The 10,342-nt window shown below is 46.2% G+C and overlaps 1 protein-coding gene across 1 annotated transcript in view; it reads right to left on the bottom strand.

Moving 5' to 3' along the window:
* Positions 1–2,331: 2,331 nt before the first annotated feature.
* LOC138363405 (uncharacterized) overlaps positions 2,332–10,342 on the bottom strand; it is a 41,355-nt gene continuing 33,344 nt past the window's right edge. Inside the window, exon 3 of the mRNA XM_069322444.1 lies at positions 2,332–2,618. Coding sequence (XP_069178545.1) covers positions 2,390–2,618 — 229 coding nt within the window. The 3' untranslated portion in view covers positions 2,332–2,389. The remainder of the gene's footprint in view (positions 2,619–10,342) is intronic.

Here is a 10,342-nt window from a genome sequence, read left to right as displayed (position 1 = left end):
TGGCAGAGCCAACTGAAGGAGTTGGCATCTACCATCCATTCCGGGACAGAGAAACAAACCGGGACAGGCTATCCGCTAGGACGGAGACACTCCTGACATGAACCACCAGGAGAGTCAAACCCTGACAACGCAGCAGACGAGTCACCCAAAGCCACCAGCCTCAAAGAGCCAAGGACCACATCCCACCCTCCTCAGTTCAGGCAATTAACTCTACGGGCGACCCGAACCCTCCAAAGCCCAAACCACACCGCCGCCAACTCCCGCACCATGCTGTGGGCCCGACGGAAGGACGGACCCCACCGCCCCTGGCCTGGTGAGCACTGGTCACAAAGCCCCAGCCAAGAGACAATGCATACCTGAACACATCGAGCGAGGGTTCAGGTAGGCGCCACGGCACGGAACCCCGAAAAACCCGAAGCAGAAGCCAGCAACGCAGCGGTGGATACAAGGGCCCTGAGGGCCAAACCAGCGATCGCAAGAGAGGCGAAGGGGACGTCCCCGAAGGAACCAGAACATCTGACCAAGCCAAACCTAATATGGTGGGTAGACCATCACCAGGGTTGAGATGGCGAGTCTGCGCCGAGCACCCCAAATGAGAGGGGGGGGGGGTCGGTGCCGAACACCCCCAATAAAAGGGGTGGAGATAAAAGGTGCAGTTGTCATAAAGAGAAGTAGCCACTCCAGGTGATGAGGGGGGTCACCACTGGGATCTTGGGGTTCAACCCTACCACAGAGGCGAGTGGAGGGGGTTGTCGGGAGGGTCAAAGGAGTAGCTTGGTCTGGGCCCAATGTAGTGAAGGCTACAAAGACTGGTCTTCCAACACAGTCCGACTCATGGAAGGGGAGAGGGGTGGGCCTGGTCGCCCACTCCACGAGCCTGGGAAGTGATGATCATTCAGCAGCACAAGAAACGAGTAGGTAATAATTACATTCACAAATAAGCCCCCGTACCCACCATAGAACCACAATTATAGAGTAGGACACCCAACAAGACAGCCCCACCCCCCTCCCCAAGGGGTGCATCGTGAGTATGCCCCACAATTGCCACCTTAACCATCAGTCCGTCAAGATCGGGTTCAGTAACGAAGGCGAGGATTGACAAAAGCATTCCCTCGCTCGCAACTTTTTACTACAGTTCTATGGGCGAGTGCCTCCCCAAACACTCTTGACGACAACAGACTGTAAAGGGTAGGGGGCACCACACTAGTAAAATACCTATTTGACACTCCAAGAGTGCGACTTAACCAAACTAGAAATGCTCTGCAATTCTTGGGGCCCAGAATGAGGAATGACTTTCCCAATCATGTCATTGTACTCTTCTCAACCAGTTTAAGAGAAAAATTTTAAGTACTACCTAATAAACTCCATGTAACCTACCTTACCTCCTAAATGTCAAACTGTCTTGCTATTTTCTAACATTGATTATTGACCAACTAACTGCCGATATCCGCCATGCATAAAATGAAAATTGTAGTCCATTTAGTTAAAATTACTTTTGCTGTTTTGTTTCAATTTCTGTCCTTCCATACATCATAATCACTTTTTTCTTTTGTTAATTCAATTTATGCTTTGATCAATTAGTTTTAAGTTTTAGTCCGTTTCCCACATTGCCCGAAACTGTTCGTAATAGTGGCTTTAGGCATAGTATGTACTAGCTCTAAAAATCCAACATTGTAATGCATCTTTCATGTATGCACTTACCTGAATAATTATTTATTATATACCTTGTATATAAATCATATTTAACAAAGATTAAAAAAATTAGCAGTTTGAAAAGGTACCTACATTTCTCGTCCAGCCTGGGCCCGTCACCAGTTTTGCTCCGCTCTGTCCGGAGCCGAGGGAGACCACTTACCGGGCATGCAAACGCGTCAAATGCTTGTCGACGCAGTTAAAGGCATTGTCCCAAGCAGTGCTCTCCTTTTAAACAGTCCTACGGTATTGTACATTCTCTCACGCCGGTGCAAAGTATTCTCCGTCTTGCACGATCCCAGAGACTAACATACCTCTGAAATTAGCTCCCTCACCAGGAATCCCGCCAGTTGGTGGTCCGATGATCCTAACTGACAACCTCAACCTACGTTGGTCTCCTTTTTAAGTACAACACCCAAAGCAGGCATAAGGTGGGAGGCCGAGCCAACCTCAGCAGGCTACTTACCCTGGCAAGGAGACCTCTTTGCGGGGTGGGGGGGGGGGGATTGACTATTAAACTTGCACCTTTATATAAATAATCAACTTTTGTATTCAAATACTTACTACCACTAGACTCACATTTGCCAATTGCCTATGAAGTAAACAATCAGACTTGCTAGAGGTTATTAAGAACAAAAATTTATGATCACTATTTATACATGACTGGTGTACAATTGTGCTAACATTCTCAAAAGTATTAAAGATAATTCAGATTCATCTTGGCAATCACTTCCATCTTGTCGAGAGCAGCAGTGAAGGCGTCAAAAGCCACAGCAACATGCGACTCGAGGCCAGTCCCTACTTCACGCCGCTGCCTCACTGATCTCTCACCAAAGGCATTGTCGAAGAACTTTATGACCGGTTTTCTAGTGGGGTCAAACAACGACACGAAGAGCAGCACTCCACCGAGTAGAAAGCCAGCCACACTAAAACATTCATCAGGGGGATAAGCAACTTCACACATCAGTAAAGCTGCATGGCTTAAACTGTTCAAAGTATTTAAACTTTTAATTGTAATACCGATTCAGTGTATCAAAATTGTGGACGATAGTCACTTTGAATTTTGTTTTATAAGATTAGGAACAAATTTAGGACACAGTAGGAACAAATTTAGCCTGGCAGAAGGGAGGGGGATTGATTGTAAAACAGCCAAATGTACTTCTTTTTTAGCGTTATCTAGATCACACTAATCTCTGCATTATACATAGGGTGTATTATTTTTAAGTTAAATTAATACTCGACTCTTGGCAAAGCTTGCACGTTTAGGCGTACGGGGAAGATTATTTCTATGGTTACAGTCCTATCTTACGAACAGGACCTCTTAAAGTCTATATACAAGGCGAGTTTTCCGATGGCATTCCAATACAAACGGGTGTCCCCCAAGGCTCTATACCAAGGCCAACCCTTTTTGCTGCATTTTTAGCAGATTTGCCTGACACCCATCCTGTTCACTTCTCGGCATATGCCGACGACTTGACATTGTATTATTCAGACACTGCCCTACCTAATACAGTCTCAACAATGCAAACGGCACTTTACCACCTCAGATTGGACAGCAATTGGGCCTTCAAGTTAATACTACCAAAACCTATTATCACATAAAAAAAAAAAAAAAAAAAAAAAAAAAAAAAAAAAAAAAAAAAAAAAAAAAAGGCTTCAAATACCCACCCTCAATACACAACACGCCCATACAACACGAACGAGAACAAATACCTTGGCATGTACTTAGACTCTCCCTTACTTGCCTGGAAAGCACGCATTCAACATCTTAAACAGACGGGTACAAGCTACATTCACCCCCAGCTAGACTTGTTGCCAGGCATATGCGTCAGCTGCGCCTACTAACCTACAGAGCCTCGAGGTCATAAAATAATACCATGCGACTTATATGTGGCACAATGCGTTCCACTCCTATCCTCGGACTTTACGGGGAAACGGGCCTCACAAGCTTAACCACCAAACGAGACTGTGCCAACTCATTTTGTACGACTGTTCACCAGACACACCCATACAGATAAAAAAATAAACCCAACAGTCAACCCACATAATCCCCGCTTCCCAACCACTCACTCGCAACCTTTCGTCACATGGGCTACATATAACCTCAATATAGAAAACTCCAAAACTCTGAAACCCAACTTCCTGTCCCACCTTGGTTTTGTACAACTAATACATTAATACAACTCTTAAGACAACATTCCAAAGTCTGCACCAAACTCAGCCATAGCTTCAGTGTCAACAATTAAAAATTGCTACCCAAATACCACAGCAATTTATACAGATGGATCTCGCATCATGAACAACGTATCCTCGGTCCCTAGCGCTGTATGGATACCGGAATACCATCTCGAGCAGGGATGACTTATCAAACCAACTATTTTCACAACTGAATTATATGCCTTGTATCAAGCTCTCCAAATAATCACAACATTACCAGTTGGGATATATACAATCTGTAGTGACTCCAAGAGCGCGATTCAATTATGTACCTTTCAAAAACGTGCAAGGAGTTTGTCTACCCATGCCTATAACTTCTCCATGAACAATTGAACGGTTATGATACCACTAACCAATGGGTCCCAGCATATTGTGTTATTCCCCATAATGAATTTTTAGATCAACTAGCCAAAGCGATGCACAACACGCCTCACATTACTCATCCAATTCCCCATGTTGCACATAAAGGAGCCTTCAAAAATACCATCACCCAAGATTTTTTCAACGAAATAGAAAACGTCATGCTCACCTTTGTACTATGGATCAATTAAAAAGAAATGGGAAACTTTGAAACATGTCAGATATAAAAGCAGAGAAATTAATGCAACTATGACCAGATTGAGGCTGGGACACACCAAACTGGCAGCACACAGTTCTAAGTACAGAACAGATAACAACGAACTCTACATCCACTATCAGGTGCCTGAAACAACCTAACACCATCTCCTTCACTGCTTCCGACATCATAGTGCCAGAGTAAATTTCAAACAAGTCTTTATCGCACTTAAAATACCCTTTACCAGAGCATATATTAGGAGGTGACCACTCGTTACAGGAAAAATACCAAATAGTCAAAGCACTGGCTAAATATCTCCAGTCGACCAACAAATTGGGTCACATCTGACCCGTGCCACATTTATACCTGGTGCCACCAACAGTTATACACTGAAAACAACTGCCTCGTCGCAACACCATGGATAAGCCGATGCCATAAACATAACATACTGCCCTACGGTGCGAAAAGTCTCCCTCTAACATCCACCTCTGTTTTAGTCGCCGCTCCTCTTATCTACAACACAACGCAACAGGCACTTTTGAAACTTCTCATCCTCAATATAATGGCGTCTACCAACATCTGTACTGGTGCAGTCATTTCAAGGACAAATCTTTTTTTGCAAACTGCACCTACTATTAGGAATAATATTTTGTACAGAGTTTCCACAAGTGTCGTGGCATTTCGGCAAAACTTAAAGATTTTAGAAACTTATCAAACAATCTTCAAACGTAACTAGAAATTTAATGATATACACTCTTGATAATACCTGAATCTACTTGAGAAAGGTCCAGGACGGACCGAAACAACAACGTCCCTTCACTTTCTAGTGTGTGGTCTGGTCAACATATTTCAGCCACGTTATTGCGACTCGTCCTCTGCATTACCTTGGGGTACACCCGAAAAGAGGCAGAGAGAGTGGCACCAAGCCTGACTCGAAAGGAACGACTAGAGAGGAAGTTTTGGAGGAAGAGAGGGAGATTACCACGAAGGCCAGAAGAACGAAGTTGGGACAGAATATGGTATCTCCAGGTTGTATCATAAGCCTTTTCCAGATCAAAAAGGACAGCAACAACAGAGGTCTTCACAGCAAAAGCAGTACGAATGTAGACCTCGAGGTTCTCCATGACATCACTTGTGCTACGGCACTTGCAAAAACCAAGTTGAGGAGAGGTGTGGTGAGGTGTTCCAAGAACCACATCAGACGAACATTTACCATACGCTCAAAGAGTTTGCAGACAACTCTTAAGGGCAATAGAGCGGAAGTCCATATGGGATGTCCTGAGAGACCCCGGTTTCCTAATAGAAAGTACAATGGCATCGAGTCGGTCCTCGGATTGACGACGACTCCCAGACCTGGTTATACAGACTCAGTAAATATTAAGATGTGCAAGGAGGGAGATGGTGAAGCATCTCAATGAATGTCATCCGAGCCAGCTGCCATAGAACCACAGAGGGCGAGGGAAGACTGAAGTTCAAAGAGAAGGGACCGTTATGAGGAAGGTGGAGACGAGTGCAGAAATCTAAGGGATGAAATTCAAGAATAGGCTTATGAAGAAGAGAGGATTAAAGAAGATGAGAACCAGAGCTAACAGAAAAGTGAGAACCTAGTTCGGTCGCGACTTTCACTGAGTCCGCCACACGAGTACCACAGCTGTAACGAACCGGCAAGACATCTGGAACGAAAATACCCGCAATCTTGCAGATATTCTTCCAGACCTTTAGCAGAGGAGAATGGGACATTATGGTGGAAACATAAGCTTTCCAACTTTCACTCTTAGCTGTTCGGATGGTCCTACGGGCCACCGCACTTGCTTTCCGAAACAAAAAAGAATCGGCCGTCTGCCGACGTCGATGTTTCTTCCAGGCTGTACGCTTACAGCGGACAGCCTGAGCAAAGTCCGCATTCCACCAGGGAACGCACTTCTGCGTGCCCTGGGAGGTAGAGCGAGGAATAGAGCGGAGGGTAGCGTCGACTCATGAAAAGGAGGAAGAGGCAAAGAGGAGAGGTCAGAGAGAGTAGCACGGAGGATGAAAAGGTTCCTTGTGAGCAAACTGCCACCTAGGGAAGAAGGGGGAGGGTGAAAAGAGAAAGTAAACAAGGATGGGGAAATGGTCACTATTATGGAAGTCAAAGACCCTGCCACGTGAGATCTAAGTAAAGGGACGACGAGCAGAGAGAATGATCAAGACGGGAAAGGGTACAAGTTCGAGAGTCCACATGGGTGGGCTCGTTGGAATTCAGAAGAGACAGGGAAGAAGAGAGGACGAACGGTTCGAGAAGGCGGCCTTGGGTGTTTGTCAGAACATCACCCCAGAGGCTATCTCGACAGTTGAAATCACCCAACAGGTGCACCGGCTCTGGTAAGGAGTCCAGGAGGTGCTTAAGATCAGGAAGGGAAAGCAGGACATTTGGGGGTAGATAAATGTAACAGACTGCATACCATTTACTCACAAACATGGGCAGCAGAACAATGGATAGGCGATGGAAACAGTAGGGGGACGAAGGGTATATCAGTACAAATTAAGAGAGTAACAGTTATGGGCCCCAGCAAGAGCTGAGGTGGGGGGGGGGAAAGAAAGGGGGGGGGAGAAAAACCAATAATCACGAATGCGACCTAGACGAGCACCAAGCATTGGCTCCTGGAGACATACACAAAGTCGTGAAAACTGTGTAATCAGAAGTTGGAGTTCATGTAAGTTTGCATAAAATCCACGAATATTCCATTGAAGAATATACATTATCAAAAAGAGAAAAGACAGTAACAGAACAATGAAGAAACAAAGGTAAAGAAGAACACAGTATATTAAATAAGCTCAGGATCAGGGTCAGCAAAAATCAGTGTTAGCTGGCATGGGTAAGCTTAGTAAGGATGGAGGGAAGGGAGCGGGAGGACAGATCAGAGGCAGACGGACGGGGTCCAGAGGAGGGGGAGACAACAAGACAGGGACTGTCAAGGACAGGGAGGAGGAGGAGGAAGGGGGAAGGGGCAGAATCCGCGTAGTGCACCTCGGCAAGGACAGCAACCGAGAGGAAATCGGGAGAGAAACCTCCATAGCTGGGTCAGGGGGCCCAACCACCAAAATGGGAGGGGACGTAGAGATAGAGTCAGTTGGGGGACAGGGAAGAAAGCGATGCCTTCTTACCTGCTGGGGAAGAGGAAGGAGAGGAACCAGGCTTACGTTTCTGACTCAGAGACTTGGTCCAGAAACAACGTACTGGACGACAGACTATGATCTCAGCAGAAGAAGAACGGGAGTGAACAACATGAAGATTGCTGGGAGGATGATGGACATCAACTTGGACAGACAGGCGGCGCGTGGAGGGCCAAGAGATTGTGGCGAGGGTCGGGAAGAAGGATCAGTGGGAGAAGGAAAAAAAAAGACAGGAGACATTGCAGACAGGGTAGGAAGGAGGGGAAATCTCCAGAAGGAGAACCAGGAGGAAGACCTTCCAGGACAGAACGTAAGTCGGGGAGGAGGTGGTGGGCATGTCCGGGTCCAAGGCCTGGAAACGGTTGTGGGACCGAGGAAGGTGTGAAGGATGAGAGGTAGAACGCAACACACGAGCATAAGATACTCCAGTGAAAGGGAGGAGACTTTGCGTCTCGCTTCAGGAAAAGTCAGAAGATCCCGGTGTTTCAAGTCAAGGACTGCTTCCTCAAGCTTGTAGTGGATACACGTGCGGGAGAAGGTAGGGTGGGTCTCACCGCAATTGAGGCAGAGAGCCTGTCTTATAGAGTGGCTATCGTCCCCAAACACGGGGCATAGAGAAACAAGACTTTTGCATTTGAGGGTGCCGTGCCCGAACTTCCAGCACTTATTACCAAGTCTAGGAGAGGGGATGTACTCCTAAACGGAGCACCTGGCACCAGCAAGAATGATAGAGGGCGAAAGTGACCTACTATCGAAGGCGATTTTCACAACACATAGGAGCTGACTGAGGCGACCACGAGGGGGTCGAGTGAACGTCTCCACTGTTACGAACCTTACCTCCTGTGGAGGTTGGTTTCGGTTGTAAAATGTTGGTGGACTGTCGCGAGTGTTTATTAGAATAAATCCCCAGCCGAGATCAGAGAGGCCGCGAGTCATCATTATTACTCCGCCCAGTAAAGTAGTGCCTTCTCAGCTGGAGATCATCAGAAATAATGTGAACTGGAATAACCTAACTATGTAAGGGAAAAATGGACTATCAAAAGCTAGGAATGGGGAATATAGTAAATAAAATCATTAATGTATTTGATAGCATATGTAAAGAATAGAGTATTAAGGGGCGATGATAGAGGGGGAAGACACCATCTTGACTGGAGGGGGAGGTATATCGCTGCCGACCGTTCCTGCTATTTGAGGGGTTTTCTCCGGCCGTTCAGTCAGATAAGCCTATCCTTGTCTATATCCAGGGTTGCAAGATTGGGTAGAGTAATATTTCAGAAGTTGGAAAGGTTTTATAAGAGTCCAGGTTTCCTAGAGGCTAAAATATATGTCATTGGATGATAACGGTGGTATGCTCAATATTCTAATGGCAGTCTTTTAGGACCCTAACACCAGTTGCAACATTGTGCTGGAGAAGAACAGTGCCAACGCGTTTTTGGAGACCCGAACAGGGATATCCCCAATGCTGGACAATGTGGCTAAGCAGGTAGCTGCATCTGGTGAAGGAGCAGCGATGACACATGTACCTAAACAGGTTGGGTTAAAAGTAACCGAGGCATGCACCGAATCAAGGTGTTTATGGCGTGAGAAATCGCCAGGTGGTGTAGAATCCAGAGGGAGGAGATCAAAGTATTTAGCCCACGAACAAGGGCAAAACAAGGCTTGGTACTTATTAGTATGGGAAGGGATCGTGCGAGTGCGGCCGTTGCGTGGACGACGTTGAGAACCCCCAAGAGAGGGTTTAAAAAGGTGCAGTAGACACATTGAGAGAGCCGCGCCAGGAGACGAGGTGGTGACTGCTGGGGGCGTACGGCTTGACCCAACAGAGGTGGTAGGGAATCCAGGGGAGTAATCAGGCGGGTCAAAGGAGGAGCTAGGTCTGGGCCTAATGTAGCGCAGGCTACATAGCCAGGTTATCCTACACAGTCCAACTCGGGAGCTTGGTCGCCCTCCCCACGAGTCTGAGAAGTCATAAGAGGAACAGTATTCAGCGACATGAAAACGAGAAGTAATACTTTCATTCACGAATGTGCTCCTGCCCCCACCACGGAGCCACTATTAGAGGTTAGGACGCTCAACAAGAGACATGTTGCCTGTCATTCCGGTGCCCCCTAGGGGGGGTGGGATCTTTAGTATACGCCCCACAATCGCCACGTTAAGAACCGTCAATCCGTCGAGATAGAGTTCAGCGATGAAAGGAGGATTGACAATAAAAGCATCCCCTCACTTGAGACGTTGGGTACTACAGTTCTATGGGCGAGAATATGCTTCCCCAAACACCCAGGCATCAAAACAGAGGAAGTCCGAAAGAAGAATAATTAAGACTTGCAAAATGTCGGCAGGAAATGACAATTAGAAAGAAGGAGAGGGGGGGGGGGAAGAAAAATGAAACAAGGAAGTGTGTTCTGGCAAAATTAGTAAACACAGCAGCAGGAGCATAAGGCTTCAAAAGGACAAAGGACTGACCCATGAAAGAAAGGGAGTAGTAGTAGTATGGTAGACCGATTCGACGAAGCTAATTTTCCCCCTTAAAAGTTTAAAAATATATATATTGTTAGGCTCTTATGTATTCCCTTAGGTTGCATTAGTATGTTTATCTAGGTTTTGTTTCATTTTGGTAAACCACAATTGGGAGAATTCCACCATATTGGATCCCTTAATTTTTGCTTTGGATAAGTTACGACATTTCAGGTGCTTTGAGCGACTAATTAAATTTATGCCCTTTAA

This window comes from Procambarus clarkii, chromosome 11 (genome assembly GCF_040958095.1).
Source record: "Procambarus clarkii isolate CNS0578487 chromosome 11, FALCON_Pclarkii_2.0, whole genome shotgun sequence".
In the NCBI taxonomy this organism is placed as follows: Eukaryota; Metazoa; Arthropoda; class Malacostraca; order Decapoda; family Cambaridae; genus Procambarus; species Procambarus clarkii.
Note: the sequence above shows the minus strand (reverse complement) of the source record. Positions and strands in the feature narration are given on the sequence as shown.